Raw genomic sequence first — 25,286 nt, 5'->3', positions numbered from 1 at the left:
ACGTAAAGGTCTTTCCGTGCGCTACCAATTCTTAGCCAGTTTACGTAAAGGTCTTTCCGTGCGCAACCAATTCTAAGCCAGTCTACGTAAAGGTCTTTCCGTGCGCTACCAATTATTAGCCAGTCTACGTAAAGGTCTTTCCGTGCGCTACCAATTCTTAGCCAGTCTACGTAGCGGCTTTCAGCCAGTGCCCCCCCCCCCCCCCCCCTAGTGCCTCTATCATGGAATTAACCGACTACGTAGCGTCTTTCCTCGAGTGCCCTCCTTTAGCGCCGCTACACTGCCTTGACAAACCTCTGTTTCTATTCCTTTCGCGGAGATATACTCTTAGGTCTCAAAACGTCTACATAAAATAACAATCTTTATTCAACGTTCAGTAATATGTGCAGGTCTATCAACTGCATAATTCTACATTTAAATGCCTTCGGAAAGTTGTGACCATTATTACTGTGACGACCCCAAAGCCTTCCATTTTATTATTACTCAAAATAAAACCAGGGCCCTAGCTTTAAGCTAAGTTAAGTACAATAGATATATTTGTGAAAATTATTATATTCCTAAAGTTATGTCATTTGATGTGTATGAGTTCGTTAAGGCTAGGGTAACTTCAAAACAAAACTTTTCTATTAAACACGGAATATATCTAAATAACTACAACGAATTAAGCAAAGTAAGATAGCAGTAAAACAGGTTTTGCTTCGTGGTTTGGCGAGAAATGTCCCCCGTGCTTGCTACGTCGTGACTCGTTGGCCGATAATTACCATATTCCGATGTTTCAACTTGCCTGACAATATCATTTTCCAGGTATAAATCAGCACAAGGTTGAAAAGGTATGTTAAACACCTCTGTGAAACAGAGTGGTTGCGCTGACGTTTCGAGCGTTAGCCCTTCGTCGGAGCAAAAGCAAATCATTTTCTGTTTTGGATTATCATGGGACGTAATTTCTGTAAATTATATGATACTTAATAAATATAATTAGCTCGTTTTCATTATGGAACGGATTAAATTCCATAGCGTTTCAAGCGGATTTAGCTCTTGATGATGATAATGAATGTCTAACATAATGAATGTCTAACTTGTATAGAGTTTTGTAGCAAGTAGGTCCACTGAACCTCTCAAAACGATGATTCGCTGGAAAATGGGCGGCTTGCAATTAAAAATCACGTGAATTTTTGTGTGGCGCGCGCTCTGGCTTTTGACGACAAAAAAAAAAAAAAAAAAAAACAGAGAAACTCAGCAATATACTATATACTATACTTTCTTGAAAGAATTTTTCGTCGCTCTCTGTCGTGACGCCCCCAGGCCTTGCTTTGTGTTTTCTGGCGTAAGTTTGCCACTCAAAAAGTCACAGACTAGCTTGGTTTAGGACAATGGCACAAACGAGGCTGCAACTCCACTGACAGAACCAAACCCAACGCACAGCCACATAATCTGGGAGACCACAGGACACAAATCCTTGCGGGCCACAGAGCACACGGCCTGACAATGATCCCACAAGCCGAACATCAGGAAGCCATTCGTAAGCGCCAGCACCACGAAGAACCCCATGAGAAACAGGTTATGATAAAGCAAAAATGGATCCCAGATGTACAAAACAGTGACTGGCAAAGCGCCAAGTCGCACGAGGCACATCAACAGGTACCCTACTGCCCGGAGCGCTTTCGTAGTGGACACACAACAGCGTCTACATATGGTTCCTAACGTGCTGCCGATAAAGTCCCCTACTCGATAAAGTCCCAAAAGTACGGTAGTAAGATACAACTTCCAAAATTCTGCCTTGCTGGAATCGTTGTGATCTGATGTCTTTGTGTGCATGTAGGGGGATAGTGATAGTGAATAACAGCTAACGCCTGACACTAAGAAAACGGCGACCATGTAGATAAACGTTTGTCTGAAGCGCTTTTTGGTCAACGTTGGAGATGAGGAGATGGTGGTGTATTTTGGGCTGAATTTCGCGCAGTCTATGTCGGCGAATAAGCCGTAGATGCCACAGCGTCGCAGCTTGGCGACGGAGATGAGGCCAAGTAGAGTGCAGAATCCGGCGCTGGGAAGAACTATGTACATGCAGAACGTATTATAGGTGTCAGAGTAATCTTCTCGCTTGATCAGGATCAAGACGCCTTGCACAAGAGCGGGCAGCAAGCAGCCTACGCCTGAAAAGCAGTAAATAACACCGTTTCTTTCAAACACGTCACAAAGCTGTATGGTAGTATCCAGGATTTGCTGGAGGTTAGTGCGGAGAAAATTACCACGCAAATGTGTTCTAAAATTTGGCGGGACTCCCCTTTAGTCACGCGTCTGTGCCCACCTAGTTAATAACAATTACTGTTCATTCCGTTCAGGGTTATCAAGGATCGAAAGAGCCATGTCATCAGCCCTAATCCAAAGGCTTCACCTCAAACAGTTTTCTGAAACATTGATAAACTATGAGAAAACCTTTGATGGCAAAGTATGGCCTTCTCTCGGGGATTTAAAGCATTGTGCTGCACACTTTATTTTTGACCCATGATAGATGGTCTATACGCTCTATGTTCTAAAGCATGACGCCAAAGAGCAATATTACCAACCTGCTCCCCAGCTGACCAGGAAGCTACTCTTGCCGCCAGGAAACAGAATGACAATCTTCTCGATCACTGACTGGGCCAAACCAGTACATAGACCATTCACACACACAAGCCCATATATGGCATACACGTGAAGCTCTTTGCCAGCCGCTGCGAATGCCGGGAAGACTGCGCTGATACAGGTCATGAGAACGAGGCAAACGCTTATGGATGGAAAGAATGGGAACCAATGTCTGTTACAGCTGAAGACGAGAAGCATTGCCCCAAGCGCGGAGAGGTAGTGACAGCAGCCTAGATAGGGAGAGAAGAAATACATAAGTTGCCGACATAGTTCTACTTTTAAGGTGGTTACACTTATAAAACCTTAAATATGCTTATACACGCGAGGCTTATGCTTATACACACAAGGGGTCAATAAAAATGAAAGGTTTCCCACCACACTGGAGGAACCATTAAAATTGATTTTCAACGGGGGTCAACCCGGCAGGGAGACTGTTAATAAGTATATTATAGTGGTAAAGCAGAGATTTATAGAGGGGGAGTAACGCGAATAACGACGAATAAAGAATTCATTAGATATACATTAAAAACGTATAAATCTCTAAGAAATAAAAGTTTAAAAAAGCATTAAAATATTTTATTAGACAGGAGGAACGGAAGTGACCATAACGGCTGCAGCGGCAGCAGATTATCATAACCTATAATAAGGATGAGTGGTTATATAGCACAGCTGCTAGAACTTGTACTGTCGTATAAAATGTCCTGACCTCAAATGTCAGTATCAATGTCTGCCCGAATTTTAAGTGATTATGCCTGGCCAGTTCTAAATCTAGTTCTTGGAAGATTCATGCCTTTCTTTAATTAAAAATGAGAGGAGCAGAGTTGAGCTCAGCGGTGTAGCGGTCCCGCTTGACTAATCTTAGGTAACCCTCTGTACCCGTTATAACTGTTATAAGGTGAATACAGTATTAAAATGATTACCTCGGTTTTATACAGCTACAGTTACTGTTTTAGCTATAATTTTAGACATGAAACCACAGATTGAGCCATATTTACTTCCTAGTTACTCAAATACGAAACGAAGATAATATATATCTCAGTTCCAGATTTATGCGTAGCCATTCAATCGTGATAACCAAGGTAGGAGATTGCATGCATCGGAATATATTTTAATAACACTTGCTTATAACTGGTGTATAATTGGCTTTATAGCTTTCTTCAAGGCCATCAAGAATTGTATAAGTGATAGTTATATATCTTGACAGTCATAAATCCTCATATCAATAAGTGCGTTTTTCTCCATGGTTGTTAATTCTATGATTATCCTAAAGCCTAACTGATGTAAGATATGTTTTCACGAGAATCATTATTATCATTATTACAAGATAATAATCTTGATTGACTGGGATAGCTTAAAATAAAAACCCACAAACGAAGCAACGCAGCAAGCGCTGAAAAACAGAAATGTCTAATGATGTTTAGAAATTTGAAATTAATTCAAGTAGGTTGTCATACGCGCCTTACGAGCTAATATATTCCACATTCAATAGAGTCAGTTACTCTATCGACTCTCTTTGTCAGAGTCGGTATGGTAATTAAAAAATAATTCGCAACTAAAAGCATACCCACTCACAGAACTTCTACACATAACAATCAATCACAGTTAAGGCTTACTGATTCATACCATTGATTTATAAGATAAGGAACCAGTTAGTTACTCGCACGGTTTTTTTTCTCCTAAAGAAACACCCCATTTACATACTAAATTAGAAACAATCAACATTGTTCTGTTATTGAATTTGGAGCCCGCATTCGCTATACACTTAGTATAATTTTTAACTTGCTTTGCGCAACGATTCATGGTTCAGGAAAACCTGCCCCAGCATGTAACAGCTGCGCCATTTCTCATGCCATTAAAGGCTAATAGCAGGAAATTTGTATGAACATATTTTTCCAACGTTATCAAAACCGAGCTAAAAAAAGATACGGTATGCTTTTATTCTGTCATTACCAAGATGTTTATGAATTCCGGAAACCACATCCATTTTACTGGTGAGTAGAACATCATTACTCATTAAATACTCAGTCCTAAAAAGGAGGGCCAACATTAAGATTAGAAAGCAAAATACCGCGAGATTCTATTCTATTAAAAAGTGGAATATTGATAATAATAAAAGCACATGACTCTAGATGTTGCCGAACACAGATATCCACAGATATCCACAGATATATCACAGATATCCAACAAGAGTCACTGATCGCACCAGACCAACGCAACAATCCACTTACCGAGTATGGATAATACTTTGACCCCAAGAATATCCTGGAAATAGGCCACACTCATGAAAATAGCATTAAACATAACCGTAGAGGCGAGACCCAACAGGAAAAAGTACACCTTCTCTGAGGAAGAAAAGTGCGCTTTTGTGGGTAGCCGTCGGTAGGGGGTGATAGAGCAGCGCGGGTGACTCTTCAGGTATTCCTGTCCTAGTAGCTCGTCAAGGCTCATACACATGTTTACAGGAATCTCGGACGCCTGTGTGATGGTAGATGAGTGACTACGAATGCTACTAGCACGGTCCGAACCGCCTGATCCACTGCCGGAAGTACGCACGGAGTCTGTGTTCTTGCCCTTATTCACATACTTGATCTCAGAACCGTCAAATAGAATGTACCCTGCGTTAATTTTCTTATTGCGCTCTTCGTCCACGTCGCCATAAGGCAAGCTGGTGATCTCAGGTTTGTACTCGCGGGTTTCGGGAATCGCTGCGAGTTTGAAAGGCTGAAAGGACAAAGGTAATATGGCAAAGTCACCACTATAGGTTTGGCTTATGTTATCTTCCTCATCCTCATTCAAATGATGATCATCGTGAATTCTTATGCTTTGATCAAGGCTTTCCAACGCTTCAAGTTCCTGATCGGTTAACGACGGCAAGTACATATCCCTCTCCAGTTCACTACTCTCTGCTCCATTCTCTGAAGTCATAGCGTGTAAAGCGGTGATCCGAGGCCACCGCACTTTCCAACGCAATAGAGAAAGGCACGACAGGACAAAATGGTCGAATACCGAAGCCGAGAAAGGAGCGTGAACACCAGCCTCACATCAAGCAAGCACGACCACTGTCGCGGTAACGACCGTGTCCACACGACCGGCGGTTTCACAACACCTCCAATTGTTTTACATGACAATGTCAGTCAGCTAACTTTAATAGACCCAACTGACGACACAATTGAGTGCTGCTAGTTTACGATGCTCCAGTGAGCTCAGGAAGGATTAATTAAACATAACTATGACCTCGTTATGGACTTATCTATCAAATCTCTCCTACTTATGCATGACCAAAGTCCCAGCAACTGCATCTGACAATTAGTTCCTGCAGATCGCTTTCCATCACCGGTGCTTCTCTGTCAGTCTAGGTGTCCCCTCCAATTAAGCCTCATCCATATTATTGCTCGAATGTTTTTTTTTCGATTACTTGATAATTAAGGTTAATTACCCAGTCGGCGTAAACCGATTTATTGAATTCAAATTTGCAAGTCAAAAGCTCGTTAAACCTTTTGTTTAGACTGTGTTAGCAGAATCGCTAAATAAAGACAGAGGTGAAATCCGCTTTTGAATTCGAATTTCCGTGATGTGATTTCAAGGCATTCACGAGCACAGCTTAGCACATATTGTGACTCAATAAATATATTTTTAACACACATCAATGTATTTATTACTCGTAAGTTTCTTTCTCGCTTTGCGAGATTGAGTGGCTGCGAAACTTTGTCGGTGCGCGCTTCTATTCTTTCCAGAAATCGCTTGTGCAATTTTAATAGCGTTATAATCCATCGGCATATTTACTTGAGATGTAATAAAGCTGTCTGTAGCCTTCCTTTTTATATGTAAACAGTCTAACGACAGATGTCAAGCTCGTACGTAGGGACGATCATCTTGCGATTATCCCAAAAAGCAACTAACATCACTGCAAAGGAATGACACGGAAATCTTTAGTATTGACTCAATCCATCATTAACTGTTCTACGGCTATTCTAGTTTGACAATAGAGTTGGTTTTTTTTAGTCGCTACTGCAAAAAAGCTTAATAAAACGCAAAAGGTGTCGGGCTCCTCTGGTTTATTTTTAGAGGCGCAAGAAGTTATGGGAAGTTGGCGCCAATAAACTTGAAGTGCCCGCTCTCAGCTTGCCGAATTTAACTGCCCTCAGGACAAAGGTCAGGGATTTTGTCAAAAACTGTAAAACGAAGCTAGTGGAACACGTTTTAAATAAATTATTATACCTTATGGCCATAAATCTATCTAGACCACGATCTAAATTAAAGGTTGTGGCGCGCTAAGAATTTCCTGTGCATACGTTAGTCGGGGGTCATGTGGAATGACAAGTACCCTCCTGTGATTAGCGAAGTCGGAGTCCTGCGAACCAGCTGTGCAGAGATATTTTCTCACGGTACAGACTTGACTAGTGTTTTGGATATTGTAAAATACGTTTATGCTAGTCTCTTTCGAATAAAATGCGTAAAAACCAAACGGCAATCAAAATCCACTCATTTCTCTCCAATTACTTACAGCTGTATCAATGCAGAAAAATAACCAAATAAGATCATTTTGTACTAAAAATTTAGCAGGGCGCTACAAGAGTCTACGAAATTTACATCTGCATTCTATCTATTGCGGTCGAAATTAGTTGTTGGCGTGCATCAGCAGTCCAAAAAGGTACATTTGACCTTGACAAACACTTGAAAGCGAGGTAATGACGTCATATGCATAACTAACCGTAAGTGCCCCAACCGTTGACATAATGGTGTATTGTACAAACACTGAATTACAAAACACGAGAGAGATTTAAGGAAGCATAAACACAATCTAACCTATATGCCCTTACAACAATAACAGCAAAAATAGACTATACCCCTTAATTAACAAGGCATTTCCTTTTTTTATAGGCTAAAGGCGATGTACCAATCTAATTTTTCAGGTTATTTAGTGATATGAAATATGGTTGAAAAGGAGCTGGTGGTGCTATTTTCCATAATAAGTGGTAACGATGGGTAAATCCGAGACTTGCCGAGGCGCTAAGACCCCTGTTTCAGAATCCGAACCGAGACCTTTGTCAAATTTTTAGAATTCGAGCCCGAGACCAGTCAAATTTCAGAATTCGAGCCTTGCTTTTCGATAAAACTGAGGTGAGACTACCACAGGTAGCCCAAGCTCACTATTTGTGTCGAATTATGGCTACATTTCAACGTACGATTTTCTCCTTAGTTTTCATTAAAATTAATTGAAACTCTAACCGTTGTCTTCTTGTTGTCTCAAAGCCGCATTGTCACCAGTTTACTTCCGGTCGATTAAACCTTAAGGTTTAAACCCACCGAAAATTCGACACAAATAGTGAGCTTGGGCTACATTTGAGACTACATGATAAAATTGTTCATGTAGGGAATCGTTTATCTGATTAGGGAAAAATATAAGCGGGGTCTGATTACACCATACAATCTTCCTACAATAACTAAAGACTCAAACCCATGGCCATATTATTACTAAGTTATGTACAGCCTATGTGTTTCTCAATATGGCCGTCCCAGCCAGTAAATAACATAATTTATGTCATGCAACAAATATAGAATGCAATCTAGGAATCAAAATCACCCTAAAAAAACCAAGGCATCTACTACTTTTGTCCCCACAGTCCCTAACAATAGTAATTTATTACATTAATATTGTGCAATTATCAGGGAATAGAATGTTCAACTGTGCACTCTTCATGCTCTAAGTCCCAAAAGATTGATAAAAATGGTACAAAGAAGTTTATAGCCTACTTGTAGGCTTCGATAAAGATGGCAGTCATGGTATGCGAACTTCATGTTTTCGGGGTTTTCGTGCCGGAAAACTGTCAAAGCCTACAAGTAGGCTAAGAAGTTTAATACAACAGTGTTTGCTTGTGTATCAATCTCAAAGTCTTTCAGGTGCATACCTCAGAGTCATATGATAAGGGTTCTGAAGAACCTCCACCCAAGTACAATGTTTGCTTGAATAAAACAACATATAATTGTCATTTAAATGGGCAAATAAATAATTGTGTTCAAAATCCTGGCTTTCATAAGATTCAGCAAAAAGCACTTCCACTTAGCTTTCTGCCTATTTATAATTCAGGATTCTTAAGGGGGGTGCAAAATCCGAAAAAGTGGACCTAATTATTCTGGGGGGGGGGGAAGTTTTCTGATAAAAATCTGAACACCCTTGAAAAAACAAAAACGATTTTTTATGCCTTTGCAGTATCTCCACAGGGTGTTTATTGTCGCTTTTGGCAACATATCAGATTGATCTAGCTTATGCTTTATAGTTTTGTCTACAAATAGCACGTCTATTGAGAACTGAAAGTGGACCTGCGGTCGTTGTGGGGGGAAGGGGTGCATTCGCACCCCCTGCACCCCTCCTGGGTACGGGCCTGTTTTCTTACATTATCAATGTAGGTTGATTTCTACCTTACACTTCATCCCGTTTCTTGCTTCCTGAAAGCTTGTCCCTCGTCCAAGTTATCATGGAGTAAATTGTCTGTTTAGCATGTTTAGTGTATGACGGTTTCTCCCATACACCCTTCCCTGTCTTCTCTGCACGCACTTCTGCTTTCAGCAGTCGTGTGAACAGCCCCTGATAGAGCTTGTGGTTCTCTAGCTCTTTGCACCTTGCAGTTACAGCCAAGCCTTGCCTCACCAACTCCTCATTGACACAGTATTTTCCGCACATTCCCTGGAAATGATTTTCTTTGAATTTGCTACATGTATCATTCCAAGATAGCAATGTGTTTGGTTATGGAGTCTTATTCACTTTAGACAGACTATTCTTTTATTGCAAAAGGGTTGTCCCAGATACCTCTTTTATTTGCAGCATTCTGTGGATCTATATAGTAAAGAGCCCAAGTCAACCAGGCATTTGTTATTTTTAGTTTACAGGGTAAAGAGGGTAAACTATGATTAAATTTCAAAATAGCTAAAATTTCGATAAAACATCTTGCAATAGTTCATGGAAATGAATGCTCATACACATATCTTGGTATTTTACTAAGGATGATAAAATGACAGCTTGCAGGAGCACTTTAAACCTGCTGAGAATTTGACTATTGTAGTGTTAAGACAAAGCAGAACCTTCCTCAATACCCTCTCTTACCTTTTAAAAACTCTCAAATCTTCAAACTCACCTTTTTCACATGAACAATGCAAACCAGCTGCTGGCAGGGAGTCTTCCTGAGTGGCACAAATCGCACGTGGGTGCCATTGAGGTATTCTTTAAGCCATACATTTCCTCCCTCTCTATACTGTATGCCTGCAATATTGACTGGTAGCAGACCTTCCACTCCTAAGACACATTTAAAAAAACATTCATTGTAACAAACTTGGTTTAAATAGGAAATCAGAACTGTAGCTATCAAGAGGACCTATCACCCAAAAGAGCCAGAATTTTACAAAGAATATAATGGAAAAAAATAATTCAAATTTTCTAGCTGCAGTCTTGTAAATATTGAGCGAAACATAATAAATAATTAACATTACTTACTTTTAGTGGTTGTTGTATCAGACAGTTTAGACAGTTCTCTCTTGTAACTTGGTGTTTTGAGGATTGGTAAATGTGAGACTAACAAAGTGTTGTCCTCATTGATTCCTCTAACCTCGCCTCGTAGATATATCCCTTTCCTAATAAATTCGTCTGGGATAGAATTGACTGACTTAAACCAATTCAGCTAGAAAAAATGCAAAACTGAGACTACATAGGTAGACTGAGGTTGCAGGTAAATGGTTAGGTAATAGTTAGCTACAGCATGGAATCAGTGTTTTTGGAAAAGTCAGGGATGGATCCAGGGGTCAGTCCCCCTTTCCCACATCTTGAACTGAATTTTAGAATGTATCATCCAAAATTATGATTTTTACCCTCTACTGTCACAACCAGTGATTTTAGAATAAATGCTGCCCTCAAATAGATAATGCAGCTGGATTACAGAAATTTAAATAAAAGCTGCTGCATCTAAACAAGTAAATACAGCAACTCTATCATTAGTCAGTAAAGACTCTAATTTATGCCCTCCCACAACTACTAGGCTATCAGGTAATAAAATATTACTCACAACATAAGCCCGTCTAATGATGATAACTATGCCAACTCCTCCAACAAGCCATGTCAGGTTCTGTGTTAATTTAATAATTTCATGATCAATATGACTGGTTTAGCTAATGCCCTCTGAAGAGAAAGGAGTGGAATATTAGATTTGGGGGAGAGATACAGAATCCCCCTTCCCACCGTTATATTTGGCATCTTAGTGCTTAGTTACCCCACTCAACCCTGCCTTGTCTATTTTTTATTTTTTGCTTTCTTTTTGTCCACTTCCCAAAAGGAAATAAGACATGATGTATTTGCCTACCCTAATAGCACGCAAATGTCTGTCAATGAAATTAGAAGCTTGAGTAAGAACGTCAATATCTTCTTTAACCATTGCTTCAATAGTATATGCATAAATCACATTTTGTTTTAGAACCTATTTCCCCACAAAAATCTTGCTTGTTTCTGTTTCTCTTGTCTGTCTGTGGCGTTAGTGGCGTTACATTAGACCTATTGGGCCTGGCACTAGTCCACCATTTCTTTACGGAGTCTATCCGAATTAACAACGAAGATTTATTTAAAATCTCTATGATTTTCAACGCACACAAAGCACGTCTGTACTTCACTTACGTCTTTATTATGGAGTAAGTCTAATCAGATGGTTACCACAGCCCGCTCAGAATAATTTTGTAACGCTTCCTTGAGAAGTTCCGGAAAGATATCGACTGTGTTCGGAAGCGCGCCCTGTGATGTCACAATACGAGTGTGACGTCATGCACGTCCAGCGAACGTTCTCCACGAGAGGAAAAAAATGGCGGTGAATGGCGCTCAGAGCGAAAAAACCTATGCAAAAGTTCTTATTACGCTCGAAAACTGCATCCTCTCACCAGATAAACTAACCGAAACGCCTTCAGTAAAAGACGGCCTCGATAAGAATGTCGAAGAAGACCTTAGAATCATCGGCTGTGAGTTCATACAAACCTCGGGATTGCTCCTCAAACTTCCGCAGGTAAAGGACCGAACCGTTGAACTTTTGCAGTCAACAAAGCCACTTTATTCGCTCAAATACTAACGTGTGCTTTCTTTGACACCACCAGGTAGCAATGGCTACTGGACAAGTTCTATTTCAGCGCTTTTACTATACTAAATCATTCGTTAAACACGACGTTGAGGTAGGTTCTTGCGTGATTTTAAATTAGAATCCATCAAAGAAAAGGAACACATCAAAAGTATAGCAGACATATAAAAATAACACTTTGTAGATAGTAATCTTTTTGTCTTTATCCCTGACATATGATTGAAATGCAGATAGTTTACTAAAGTGATAAAAAGTTGTGGTAAAACTTGAAATTGAACCTGAAATGGAAAGTATCAAATCTACCCTGGGAAGAGGGGGGGGGGGGGGGGGGGGGCTGATTGCCTTGATGTGTTGTTTAATTGAGGTGGTCTTGCATGATATTTCAGCTTTTTATCTGTTTTTATCAGGTGTACGCTATGGCGTGCATCTTCCTTGCTGCTAAAATTGAAGAGGCACCACGCCGAATACGTGATGTCATCAATGTATTCCATTACATCAAGCAAAAACGAAACAACAGGTAAATATGATTCCGATGAAACCCATAAAAAATGATACTGTTAAGATCTTGACAGATATATTTGTAAGCAACTGTCCATGTCAAGACCAGTGTTTGGCTCATATCAGTAAATCTTTTTTTAAAGGCACTATGAATTTGGCTGTAGTGTGAACACCTTAAGTTAAAAATTTCTGTATGAAAAAGGTGATACAAAAAAATAGTTCAGACATGGGAAATTAGTGTCCTTGTTCAAGAATTATACTACTCAAACTTAATTGTTAAGTATAAGACCTGTTTCTGTCTGTTATCTATGTCCATGTCTTCCCTCTCTTCTCTAAGCTTGTGGAGTCTGGAATTAAAAAACTTCTACTGTAGATATTTAAATCACCAATCCAAAATGCATACCTTGGAGTCTCTTACAAACTTGACTAAGTTAAGGTCCTCCGGAGACTATTTTCCGGAAATTAATTACCAAGTTTGAGCTGTGATATCTTCTACCCAAAAAGCCGAATTCCTATGAAACTTCAGGATAAGTTAAAGAAGTTATTCATGTTTATAGGAAAAATATTTTCAAGTCAATCCGTGGGAAAATGCGAAATCTGATACAGCAATCTGTGAGCCAGGCAAACTTGTCACATTTTGACTTGGTGGCGAATTTTCCGCGAATGTGCAAGCTATTGATATAATAATTGCTGAGCACCTTCCTTAGTTTTTTTTTTTTAAAATCTAGACGTAGTGCAACACAATATTAATTTGAATTTTTCTATGGAGCAAAATAAGAATGATGATTGGAAAAAATTGAAAATCAACCCGCATTGGAAGAGAATTTGTTTGATGGTGTCGCACTCTGGTGAGGATTTGAATTTTGCAGTATTCTTGCTTGTCTTTAAATTTCGTGCAAATATTTTTATACGCTAGTAAAATAGCTCGAAGCAAACTTTGCTACAAATGTGTTGTGATGCTTCTTTGGGCGAATAAAGCAAGATTTTTCGCTGAAATTTTTCAGGAATTGTGTCTTTGTTCGTAGTCTTTTGTGTCTATGTTTGTTAGCCCGTGAAACTGAAACAGCAGTAATTAGCCTTATTTTTCGCTCTATATGGGCCTAAAAACCTTATATGGTCAAGCTACAGCATGCTTTGTTTGACGGGAAACTTACTCGAGCTGCGAATTGATGGTTTGCTCCAGTTTGCAGCATGAGAAATATATCGAGTGACACAAGACCTGTTATTACTGTACATCGAAAAGGAACGGACAGATCAAAGCAACAAAACATAGGATTGTAGTTGTGCAATACGCTTCGTCAGTTCGTGGTGTTTTGGCTGGATTACAATTTGGCTTTGAGCTAGGAAAACTAAAATATGACTTACGCTCAGAAGTCTTGTCCTCTGATCTTCCTAGAGGGAAGATGTGGGTTTTGATCATTTATTTCAGAGAGTGGAGAACTTGAAAGGCTTTGAACGAACCCATAAAAGCTAAAATACTTGTTTGGTTTAAGCGCTTTACTTGTAGAAGCTCTAGTGAAAAATGAGCGGCGAGGCCAATGATGATAAATTTGCATATGAACTCGAAGTAATTTGATGTTTGCTGGACATAAGGAAGTGTGAACTAGGTCTTACTCCCAATCCCCAGTGTGCTGTGCTCAATGTTTTGAAGCTCATATTTCATCAATTCTCATGAAAAAAGTGATTTTGAATTCGTTTTTTCAAGGATAACCAGCGACGACAAATGTTTTAGTCTGGTCTTTGATATGGATATAATTTTAGGTGATTTCAAAATTAACCTCTGGTATTACTTTAAAACAGTTTGGACAATAAATATCACTTATACAGCTAATACTGGTTGCAGACTAAGCTAAATTTTCAACTTTGTTAAATAATTCTTGAGCCTGAATATATACTATAGTTCAAGATAATGACCACTGGATTGTTTTGGTTAAAAAATAAATAAATAAAACCAAGACGCAGTCTATCCATGGGAGAATAAAAAGGAATATAGGCGTTGGAGTCCGTTATGGTTAGTTTAATGTTGTCATACATTTTTGAAAAGTTTAATTGAGAATGTGAACAGAACGCTTGGCATTGCAAAATTAAAGGAAAATGTATGGAAAATATGGGATAAATACTAAAGAATTGTTCTCTCTGACCCTAGGCTATGAGTATGAATTATAATTTGGTGTTTTTCCATAGTTTGAAATCCAAAGTGATATCTGGGTTGTATTGGGTGATGTGAATGTACTAAATTGTTTGTTGCATTATCAATGACATGATGTTTTTTCTTTCCCTCTTGCGTTGCTCTTGTTACCTCCACTCCAGCCTTGCACCAAACTGCACCTCGCTGCATGTTGATCAGGGCCCAGTCAACATTGCCCAGTTGCCATAGCAACATACTCGCTGGTAGTGTCTGGGTGAGTGCAATGGGTGGATGATCAACTGGTTCCTCCGTCATGTCACAGGCAAGCTATCTCAGAGTTATTGGTAATATTTTGCGAAACGTTAATGATTCTTTTTACCCAAACAAAGTTAGTTTTCTTTTAAATGTTAACTTAGTTGCTATCTTATGATATAGACAACAGCCCAGATTTCACTTAAAATTTACAAAAACTGTGATAGTCAACATCACATACTATGTGGCTTTCAACAACTTTGAGAAAAATGTATTTTGGGGCAATGCAGTCATATGTAATTTCTAGCTGTGAACTGATGTTGTCTTTATTATGAAAAAACACCCGAATTTGCAGTCACTACAGTGAAGGGTTGGTGCATTTTAGATTCTAAAATATAACTTAAATCTAACCATGTCATAAGCTGTGTGGAATCACTTTTCCGAGTCTTGAGTAAACCAAGATGGTGGAACAGTTATGGTATTCAGGACAGCATTGGTTTACCAAACTCAGATTTTAAAACTTATAATATTCAAATATTGATTGTCATCATCAGGTTATCTTCAGCAATGTATATTTAAGTGCAACTGGAATTGAAAGGTTACCCCAAAAAGTAATTTTTTGTCATTTTTAAATAGGGTAATATTTCTCCAAACAAGCGTAAGAACCAGTAGACTAGACTTGGACTGGAACTAGGGAACTTGGGACTACTGTTATTGGTGAGAGGAGAAGGTATCACAGATTGACACTGTGTACAACTGTAAACTATGGAAAAATGTTTCTGCTCAAAACTACAGCCATCAGTCTAAGAAAAGAAACAAACTAGCTAAATATGTTTGGAATGGTGACCTTGAAAAGTGTTATTTTTGTTTGTGAATATTGACTTTTCAATGTTTGCTTATTATCTTGTCTTGAAAAAGTAAAAAAACGAAAAAGTAAGATTTTGTGAAATGAGTAAAGTTTTCTGTATTTTGCTCCAAATAAACTTGTGAATATTTCTGAAGAAGTGTCATAAATGTAAATTTCTATCTACCATAAGCTACTGTTGTACATATATTTTGATCCTGCCAACCTATCACTAAAACAAATGCAAATAAATATTATGTGACTGCAAATTTTGGGCAACCCTTTTCCAATTTATAGAAATATAGTTAATGTTAAGACGTTTATAATCAACTATTGCTGTGGAAAGAAAGAAACATCACTGGGCTACAGAAAATACTGGATCACTGATGGTTACATGGCAATATATAAGCACAAGCAGAATGGATTACGAAATTTCTAAGAACTCTTTGTTTATTATAACAAAGCTTCAAAATAATGCAAACATTATCAATATCTTCTAGGCACTGGGTGCCTTTGAATATGTGATTTACTATCAAGAATACTTTATAGCAGTGATAATCAAGAAAATGGTTATTGGGTGGTTGGACTTCATGGGCCTTCCCAGCATTCTGCGAGAACTCAAGCTTTTGATGAATGAAGCCTACTGGCCAAGCCTACAACTGCTGCTAAACTGATGTCTGTTGTCAAACAAGATACTTGCATTGGATTTATGGGAATCTACTACCATTATGTTTATTTTTGTTTCCATTTCTTTCATATTGCAAGCTCAGTAAAAAGTCGCAAAAACTTAAAGCTGCTTTTGATATAAAATTTGGAATCCAAAACTATGAATCAGTGAGCAATTATTTGTATACTGATACAGGGCTTTCATTAAATTTCAGAGTAGGCGATGGAGATTGATAAGTAGGGGGTGGAAGTTATTTTATCTTTTTAGTTCAAATAAAACTTAAGTCTGCTTTTAAAAAAAAAGGGGCCGTTGCTCGGTGAAAAATGGCTGGCGCCGGCCACCAGGGCCTAATGAAACCCCTGCTGATATGAATTAATAGTCTGAGAACTTGCTGAGCTTGCTGTTCTTGACTTGGCCTGTATTGTGTATGTATTGCATCCCCTTGCATTTCAGCTTCAGATCAACAGGTTTCAGGGAAGAAAAAATGACTGCCAAGTGTTGAGCAAATGCAATACATTACTGATTACTGCTTACTTTGACAAGCTTTGAGTTGACAAGTAAGGTAATGCAAAACTGCATGGTACAGGCTAAGTTTATAAAGCCAATTCTAATGAGGGAATATATGTAAGCCTTTGATAAAAGAAGCTTTAGTCATTCAAGGTCATTATACAGAAGACTGGTGGGAAATGACTTGTCACATGAAAATGTAATCATTTCATACACCCCAAAGATGTTGAGCATACAGGATTACAGAACTGGTTGATGCTTTATCATGTACTTTGATTGCTTGTGCATTGTATAGATGCAAGAGGGAACACTTATTATTGTATAGCTGCTTTTTACAGCACATGGAATGAATGAAGTATGGAGAGAAGTAGGCTTCGCATTGGACAGCAGGAACACATGAAGAGGACAAGCCCAAGATTTAGTGCAAGGCTAGCTTTGTTGGATTGTCACATTGAAAGGATGCCTACATTACCATTTGCTAATTTTCTGGGATATGTTGCCATCATGGAGGAACCAGTTTAATGATTGTTTGTTTTTCTTGCCTGGTGCAAGGTGCTTGGCTACAGTGGAGGTGACAGGGCAAGGCAAAGTAAGAGTACTTTTCATTTTAGTTCATGTAGTGGTTGTTTTATTTGAACAGGCCTATACAGCCATTGGAGTATATGGGAAACTTGTATTTTAATCGCAAGAACCAGGTCGTCAAGGCAGAGCGTCGTGTGTTAAAAGTAAGTCACATTTTCACCTGGTTGTATATTTGTGATGATGGAATAAGAAATGAAGCAGTAATTTCACTTTTATTATGTAGTTTGACACTGTTTCCATAGCATTGGTCCTTATTATCCTAAGTACTGTATAAACTAAGCTAATAGTGGCCTATAAGACAGATATAAAGGGGAAAAAAGATCTGATAAGACATATTACAAAGAGTGGGGGGAGAGGGGGCTGGGGAAAGAAGCGGGCAAAGAGAGTCAGAAATTTGGAAAGGAGCTGTGATTAGAGGAATGGATTGAATCAATAGAGATGGCAGGAAAAGAAAATAGAGACTAAGGGATATAGATGAGAAGAGATAGTATGAAGGCAAAAAAGAGTACTAGTTTCCTTGTAGGATAGCCACTGTGGGCTTAACAGACAGCTGTTGCCTTTATAGGAACTTGGCTTCTGTGTTCATGTGAAGCACCCACACAAGATTATCATCACATATCTTCAGATCCTGGAGTGTGAGACAAACCAAGAGCTTGCACAGCTGGCATGGTTAGTATTTGAAGCTTGATCGAGTCAGGTTGCTGCAGTTAGTACAGCATCCCTTTCTACTCACCACTGGCTTTCAGGTACAAATCCAAGTTAGGACAAGTTGTTTCTTGACTTTGCTCTGAAGGTTTTTAACAGGGTTTTTTCCTCCACAAAAGACAATAATCCCGATTCAATCTTTGCCTCATAATCAGACATGAGTTGAATGGCAGCTACCTAGACCTACCTAGGCAGGTCCTAGACCTCTGAGTTATTTGCTATGGATCAGTTATATTTATCTGTCATGGATAAAGGCATTTAATTTACAATATGCTGTACTGTATGCTCAACAGGAATCACATGAATGACAGTTTGCGGACGAGTGCGTTTGTGCGATTTGCACCAGAGACAATCGCTTGTGCATGCATATTTCTTGCCTCTAGGTTACTTAAGGTGGGTGTTGTGAAGTGTTTTAGTAATATTAGCCTGTAGGAATACAAATATACTGCTGTTATGTTTTTTTAATACACTCATGAAAAGAAATGCTGCCAATTTTATCCATGATGTTTGAACACTTTTACCTGATAAGAAGGATTAATGAAGTCTTTTTTAGCTGATACTTGGGTGTCAGCCACTATAATATTGAACATACTGTATGCAACTGCTGGTTCTAGCATAGACACAGTTCTCATAAGCTATTTCATGATGGTATTTTGGAGTTCTGATGATCATGTTCCTTCACAGATATGTCTTCCGAGTAATCCACCATGGTATGAGCTGTTTGATGCCCAGCTTTCAGACCTTGAGGTAACTTTTCTGATGTGGAATAGATAATCTGCTTTTGATACGAATACTTACCTGTTCTATTTATCTATTTATTTTTTTCAGGAAATTAGTTTGACAATATTAAGGCTCTTTGCTCGACCAAAAGTAAGTATGCACACTTTTCTACTATGTGCTGCTCCCCCTGATTAAAGTCACCACCAAGAAAAAAACATGTTTTTCATCTTCATTAAACAAAGAAAGATATATAGTTTATTTTGGCGACTTGCACTTAGAAATCACAGGACTTTTTGAAGCCAAAATAAACACAAAAATAGCTGCAGCCGTCAAGCCAGAGAGTGATGTAAAAATAACATCTTTCCTTAAAAGCAAGCCATTATACAAAGAAACGTCCTAGTTGATTCTAAAGCGCTGACTAATTTCCTTTTTGTTGGTATTTTTCCGGACATTAATAATTGAATATATAACTTATGATGCGGAATTCTCGATTCGATTTGGCGCTTATAAATTCAATCAGAAATATACCAGAAACTATTGCGACCTCCAAATTGTAAATAATGTCACAGACTTCCATGTAGTTCTTTAGCGCTAACAGCGTGTGGAACTATCTTTTTATGTGGTGTTCACGGTCATTAAGCTCAGCCGATTCAAGTCCGCGAGAGGAGAGAGCAAAGTAGGAGGGTCTGGATCTGGCCACTGAAATTAAGAAGCTTCGCTGTGATTGGTCCATTAAGGGGAGGCAAAATCCGGCTCATTTCAGCAGAGGTTGATGTGTAGCAAAAGAAAAGAGCAACACAGAAGGCTCTGCGCAGGAGGGTACTAAAAACCAGAGTTTGTGCGAGTTTCCAACCCAATGCGTCACGTGATCTGTTAGTGCAAGTCGCCTATTATGTGATGAAATCTCAAGGTCAAAGATTTAAACTTACATTTACCAATTAATTGAAAATATCGCAATTGTTTCCCCAAGTTAGCAAATGGCAATAAAAATGGCAGTTTTTGCCAGGATGACAAAATAGCCCCAAAATGCGGCTGATACGAGAGACTTTGTAATAGTTTGTATACTTGCTTTCAGGTGAGCCTCGATAGCTTACAAAAGAAGGTAGCAGTGCTTCAGAAGGAACTTGAGGATAAGAAGAAAAAAAAAGAGGGAGAAGAGAAAGATGGAAAAGAAAGTCCTAATACATCACCCCACTCTGGATCACGAGCAGGTAAACCCACCTCCTTGAGACATGATAAGCGACCTCAACTCCCACGCAAGATTGTCCCAGCATTAACAACACCCAGAGTCATTGGTGCTGCTTGCAACCATCGAGTCCCAACCATTTTAGTTCGCCCTGTGCAAATAATATCACCATCAGATGTTTTTGCACCTTGTTGCGCCTTGTTGCACATTTCTCGCATCCATAATGGCCTATTGTACAAAACTGTCAAGGTGGCCACGGTAGCGCGCGTCGTATCAGATAGCACATTTCTCGCATCCTTATTGGCCTATTGTACAAAACTGTCAAGGTGGCCTCGGTAGCGCGCGTCGTATCAGATAGCACATTTCTCGCATCCTTATTGGCCTATTGTCCAAAACTGTCAAGGTGGCCACGGTAGTGCGCGTCATATCAGATAGAACATTTCTCGCATCCTTATTGGCCTATTTTACAAAACTGTCAAGGTGGCCACGGTAGCGCGCGTCGTATCAGATAGCACATTTCTCGCATCCTTATTGGCCCATTACAAAACTGTCAAGGTGCCCACGGTAGCGCGCGTCGTATCAGATAGCACATTTCTCGCATCCTTATTGACCTATTTTACAAAACTGTCAAGGTGGCCACGGTAGTGCGCGTCGTATTAGATAGCACATTTCTCGCATCCTTTTTGGCCTATTGTACAAAACTGTCAAGGTGGCCTCGGTAGCGCGCGTCGTATCAGATAGCACATTTCTCGCATCCTTATTGGCCTATTGTACAAAACTGTCAAGGTGGCCACGGTAGCGCGCGTCGTATCAGATAGCACATTTCTCGCATCCTTATTGGCCTATTGTACAAAACTGTCAAGGTGCCCACGGTAGCGCGCGTCGTATCAGATAGCACATTTCTCGCATCCTTATTGACCTATTTTACAAAACTGTCAAGGTGGCCACGGTAGTGCGCGTCGTATTAGATAGCACATTTCTCGCATCCTTTTTGGCCTATTGTACAAAACTGTCAAGGTGGCCACGGTAGCGCGCGTCGTATCAGATAGAACATTTCTCGCATCCTTATTGGCCTATTGTACAAAACTGTCAAGGTGGCCACGGTAGCGCGCGTCGTATCAGATAGCACATTTCTCGCATCCTTATTGGCCTATTACAAAACTGTCAAGGTGCCCACGGTAGCGCGCGTCGTATCAGATAGCACATTTCTCGCATCCTTATTGGCCTATTTTACAAAACTGTCAAGGTGGCCACGGTAGTGCGCGTCGTATCAGATAGCACATTTCTCGCATCCTTATTGGCCTATTTTACAAAACTGTCAAGGTGGCCACGGTAGCGCGCGTCGTATCAGATAGAACATTTCTCGCATCCTTATTGGCCTATTTTACAAAACGGTGAAGGTCGCCAATGTTGTGTTCCTTGCAATGGACCATAAAGCCTAGTTTTGACGCCGTTCTTTTCATGTACTGTTCCAAATACAAATGAACAAAGGCAGTTGTTTCATATTCATTTGCTCTCATTTAGATTTGGAAATGCACCTGAAAAGAACGGCCTTAGAACTCTAACTAGAATCTTACTAATTTAACCGCGTATTTGTCCCCGCCTTAGGCTCTCGTGCTTCATCGCCTACTAAGTTCTCTCCCGGCAATGAGGAGTTGAAGAAGAAAGTCCCGGTCTCCAAATCTGAAGACGTTAAAAAGAACGACAATAAAGAGAGGTAGGCCCCAGAGCTTGTTCGGACAGAGTTGCACGCTACTTGTCGCGCTCGATATTGTCTCCTAGTTTAGCCTTGCCTGGCAAAAAAAGCTCTTCTAAACTTTTGCTTGTATTAGAGTACAGTAGAATGGCCCTTCCTCTGAGCTGTAATGGATATTGATCTGATGAATTAGTCTTGATTTATACGCCGAGCTCCTATCGTGCTAAACCTAATTGTAATTTTGTGTCGGTCCAAATGTAATAGTTTTGCCGTTGGTTCAGACGTCGTACTCATTGAGTCGTGATCAATAGGCTCCCAGGAGTTGATATGGATAGAGAAGTTACTATTGCACGGATCAAAACAAATAAATTTGATTCGGCACAACAAAAGCCCGGCGCTTAACACATTGACACCAACTGGCCTGTACTGGCCTTGAGAAGTACCCACAACCCAAAAATCAAAAATAAACACAACAAGATGAAGATACTCAGTCTTCAGTCTAAGGGATAAATGGTCTTGAAGATATGCATCCTACTAAGGTGATAGCAACTACTCTTTTTCAAATAATAGCTCAGGTTCTTTGACAAATTTAAAATCAAACAAGGAAAGAAAAGCAGTGTCAACCCTCTCAACAAAACGCTCAAAATACTACACAAGGGAGAGAGATCAGCAAACACAACTCAAGACACAAATAGATACCTTTATTCTGATCCTCCAGGTCGATTTCCATGGCCTCAAAACGCAATGTCCACTCTTTGAAAGCTTGTGTAACCACTTGGATGTCATAACGAATTACAAAGCATTCTGGGAGATCCGGAAAAAAATTCACGAGGGGAGGGCCAGTCAACACTCCTCTCCTCAAAGTTAGATGGGTTTTTTTTATAAGTCTTTTTACCTCGAAGCCAAACGAATTAATTCCAGGTTATACGGGCCCAGAATAGCAGTGTAAACAAATTTGGGATCAATTTGGTTTCGGAAAAGACAGCATTTAGGAGATCTGTGGTGATTCATTGGAAAATTATTTTCTCATCCAGGCAAAGCCAAACAAAAACAAAAAATGAATCCACCTTTGCTTGCAAATATCAATAAGCACAGCACTCAATTATATCCCAATGGACTTCATGATGCCCTAGGACACTCTCCCAATATGCTCTCATTGCTGTGTTTTTAATGAAAAATACCAGCAACCATCAAGTTGTGCTCGCTTCAGCACAACGACGAGGGATTAAATGTGGGGACCGCAAAGCACTGTTGGAAAGCTAGGATACCGCTGACTAGGTGCAGCTGTGTTTGACTTTGACAGAATGTAAAAAACATAATAAAATAGGGGGTGGGGGGTAACTGTTTTTAGTCTGTTTTGTTTGTAATTCAGCTTTAAAAAAAGGCCAGGAGTCAATGAGTGAAATCGGTACTACCATGCAGCACGGCTAGAGCTACGGTGCTCAAGAGTCGTGTCGAATTTAATACATCCAGGAGTCAAAATGTTCATGTAGCCACTCAAAGCAATTATTATGTTCTGCACGGCAGGAATCGGGCCAGTTAGTCACTAAAAGTGTATCTGATTCTACCTTTTCGAATTTCTCAGGCACCAGAGTCGAGCCACACGGAGAAGCAAGTCGCCAAAGCATCGTCATCGCCCAGAATCTCGCAGTAGATCCGGAAGTCGATCCAAATCACGCTCTAGATCCCGATCACGGGGTCGTTCACGCAGCTACAGCATCTCCATCAGTCCAGACAGCCACAAAAGTCGCAGTGAGTCCCCGAGCAGTGATGGGGAAAGCCCCGACCGGCAGAGACCCAGTCCCCATCGTAGATCACGGCCAAGGAACCGCAAGGACAGACAGCTTGACAAAAAGACTAAGACATTACCGAATAGTTACGCCCCGAAAAGGGACAAACCTCGGGAGCGTAAGAAAGTCGCGCGCGATCGGAGCCGCTCGCCGCGCTCTCGGAGCAGAAGCCGAGAGAGGACGAAGCGGCATTACGAGAAATACGGGCGTGATCGGAATCGAGAACGAACTCGGGACCGGAATGGTGTGGACAACAAGAGTAGGGATCGCGAGGATCGGGACCATTCGAGGCGATATAGATAATTGTGGCTTTGGGCGTTTGCAAATGAAGTGTACTCTACGAGACTGGTAGCCGGTCCCTCACGGCAGCATGTCGTCCATTAACGAGGACGTGTCTATTTCACCACAGAACAGCAGTAATAGTAATATTACATACGCCAGTGAACCGGCTTGTACATATACCACACATACTGAAGCAAGAATTTCGTTGTTGTAAATTGTTGTAATAAAGGCGATTTGTAGAAGAATGACTACAGTGTTCTGAGAAAACATATCCCGCCCGGGTCTCCTCGAAATGCATTGTCAGAAGCTCTTGGACTCCGTCAATTGGTTAATAGGTTAAAAGAAATAGCCGAAATCATTCAGCAGCCACCTGAAGCGCTAAAGGTGGGGCGAGCGCAAAAAAATACACACACCCGTCTTTTTGGGGGGCGAACAGGCGTCCTTTTTTGGTCTTAAACAATTGAATTTTAGATAAGGTAACATTTAACATGATCATCATTGTAGACAATAGCCAAGGGTGACAAAGCTGTCTAAAAAAACTTCATGTTGGCAAATACCACGGTGAAAATCCTTGGGTGCGTCAGCTCCTAGAAAAATAGAGAGTAGCTTACAAGAGTTTTAATCACTGTGTTTTCTAAAAACACAAAACATCTTAGATTGCATGCATTTCAATGTAGCTCGCTTTTGTTGTTCTTGGGCCGATTCCTGAAAGGCCGATTAACTTAACCCTATAACTTAAACCCTGCTCGCGGTGGGTTACTCGCTAACCTACGGTTTAGTTGGCTTACACAGGCCTCCCAAACTTTTTAGTAGAACTAAAAGTTTCATAAAATGAAATGTAGGGATCAAATGTCTTAAAATTTCGCGACCTTCGTTGCGATGCTGACTCGAAAATTGTGCTGGGACAGACAGAAAGTTACATGAAATTTATACTTGAAATTAATCTGTCTCGCTAGTGTCACGCACCAACTCGAATCCTGCAAATGACATTTTTGGCAATGAAATGGGGGTAATTACAAACGATGTGAAAGTGTTTTGGGGCTTCTCTGCGGACCACCATAAAGGTAAATTTGAGTTGCTCCCTATTGATTTACTTGGGTATCCTGTGTGAATTTTACTCGTCAAACCGGTGTTAAACTCGCTTAATCCAGGGTTGGTAAATCGGGGGATTACTTAGCTTTCGGTGAGTTATGCCTAGGTCCCTAGTTATCCTTAGGAACCGGCCCCAGTTCGCTAGATAGCAGTGTTTGGGCCGAAATCTCCAGCTTAGCCGTGAAGCTTTTTAAGCTGTTTCAGCGCATGTCTGGAAGTATGGTCTATTTTTTCTCATTTTACCTGATTTGGACGAGGTTCGATTCTCGGCCATGTCCTAGATTTTTTTACATAGTTTAATATTATTATCAGTACTTTTTATGATGATCTTTTTTTCAAGTCGTCTTCACGCAGCAGTAATGATATTGCAGCGCATAGACAGGATTTTCCCACGGGGCTGTGCATTGCTTGGCGTTTTACATGATAGGTAAATTTAAAAACCATTAGGGTAACCATATAAGAACTTTACCTACCATTCCCATGATAGGTAAATTTAGAAACCATCAGGGTAACCATATAAGAATGAATCCAAAGAAAATTACTCAAATCATCCCTAGCTTTCGTGGTTGTTATGATCATGATTACAGAGATTTGTTTAATACAGCCTA

The 25,286-nt window shown here is 40.0% G+C and overlaps 3 protein-coding genes across 4 annotated transcripts; 1 reads left to right on the top strand and 2 right to left on the bottom strand.

Annotated features, from left to right (window-relative positions):
• Positions 1-344: 344 nt before the first annotated feature.
• Positions 345-6,402, bottom strand: LOC5506190. The gene is made up of 3 exons (XM_001626868.3): positions 4,854-6,402; positions 2,568-2,855; positions 345-2,153 (listed from the first exon to the last, which is right to left on the bottom strand). The coding sequence occupies exons 1-3, from the start codon at positions 5,548-5,550 to the stop codon at positions 1,363-1,365; spliced, it is 1,776 nt and encodes a 591-aa protein (XP_001626918.1). The 5' UTR covers positions 5,551-6,402; the 3' UTR covers positions 345-1,362.
• Positions 6,403-6,440: 38 nt separating this feature from the next.
• Positions 6,441-11,225, bottom strand: LOC5506191 (protein C3orf33). Of its 2 annotated transcripts, none has more exons than XR_007307422.1 (8): positions 10,974-11,221; positions 10,680-10,739; positions 10,115-10,298; positions 9,759-9,916; positions 9,434-9,460; positions 9,046-9,310; positions 8,535-8,588; positions 6,441-6,529 (listed from the first exon to the last, which is right to left on the bottom strand). XR_007307422.1 is itself a non-coding variant. In XM_032374568.2 (8 exons), exons 1-8 carry the CDS (start codon positions 11,043-11,045, stop codon positions 6,505-6,507), a joined length of 840 nt encoding a protein of 279 aa, XP_032230459.2. In that variant the 5' UTR covers positions 11,046-11,225; the 3' UTR covers positions 6,441-6,504. The 2 variants fall into 2 exon arrangements, 1 of the variants encoding a protein (XP_032230459.2); XM_032374568.2 differs by having other exon boundaries at positions 9,051-9,310; positions 10,974-11,225.
• Positions 11,226-11,418: 193 nt separating this feature from the next.
• On the top strand, positions 11,419-23,828 carry LOC5506187 (cyclin-L2). The gene is made up of 11 exons (XM_048725730.1): positions 11,419-11,660; positions 11,749-11,823; positions 12,137-12,246; positions 17,266-17,350; positions 17,773-17,876; positions 18,206-18,305; positions 18,597-18,659; positions 18,741-18,782; positions 19,708-19,843; positions 21,427-21,535; positions 23,100-23,828. The coding sequence occupies exons 1-11, from the start codon at positions 11,463-11,465 to the stop codon at positions 23,605-23,607; spliced, it is 1,530 nt and encodes a 509-aa protein (XP_048581687.1). The 5' UTR covers positions 11,419-11,462; the 3' UTR covers positions 23,608-23,828.
• Positions 23,829-25,286: the final 1,458 nt, after the last annotated feature.

This window comes from Nematostella vectensis, chromosome 3 (genome assembly GCF_932526225.1).
Source record: "Nematostella vectensis chromosome 3, jaNemVect1.1, whole genome shotgun sequence".
Classification (NCBI taxonomy): domain Eukaryota; kingdom Metazoa; phylum Cnidaria; class Anthozoa; order Actiniaria; family Edwardsiidae; genus Nematostella; species Nematostella vectensis.
The sequence above is the reverse complement of the archived record's forward strand: the minus strand, read 5'-3'. Positions and strand labels throughout refer to the sequence as shown.

What these genes read in the sequence shown, in the direction of transcription:
- LOC5506190 (XM_001626868.3), bottom strand. Translation starts at nt 5,550, where the DNA reads ATGACTTCAGAGAATGGAGCAGAGAGTAGTGAACTGGAGAGGGATATG. An exon ending in CAAAGTATTATCCATACTCG is followed by an intron (nt 2,856 to 4,853) that starts GTAAGTGGATTG and finishes CTCCCTATCTAG; the next exon opens with GCTGCTGTCACTACCTCTCC. An exon ending in CCTGGTCAGCTGGGGAGCAG is followed by an intron (nt 2,154 to 2,567) that starts GTTGGTAATATT and finishes ACTGCTTTTCAG; the next exon opens with GCGTAGGCTGCTTGCTGCCC.
- LOC5506187 (XM_048725730.1), top strand. Translation starts at nt 11,463, where the DNA reads ATGGCGGTGAATGGCGCTCAGAGCGAAAAAACCTATGCAAAAGTTCTT. An exon ending in CAGAGCGTCGTGTGTTAAAA is followed by an intron (nt 17,351 to 17,772) that starts GTAAGTCACATT and finishes TTGCCTTTATAG; the next exon opens with GAACTTGGCTTCTGTGTTCA. An exon ending in CCCAGCTTTCAGACCTTGAG is followed by an intron (nt 18,660 to 18,740) that starts GTAACTTTTCTG and finishes TATTTTTTTCAG; the next exon opens with GAAATTAGTTTGACAATATT.
- LOC5506191 (XM_032374568.2), bottom strand. Translation starts at nt 11,045, where the DNA reads ATGGTTAAAGAAGATATTGACGTTCTTACTCAAGCTTCTAATTTCATT. An exon ending in GCATTGTTCATGTGAAAAAG is followed by an intron (nt 9,461 to 9,758) that starts GTGAGTTTGAAG and finishes TTTACTATATAG; the next exon opens with ATCCACAGAATGCTGCAAAT. An exon ending in GAATGCTGCAAATAAAAGAG is followed by an intron (nt 9,311 to 9,433) that starts GTATCTGGGACA and finishes AATCATTTCCAG; the next exon opens with GGAATGTGCGGAAAATACTG.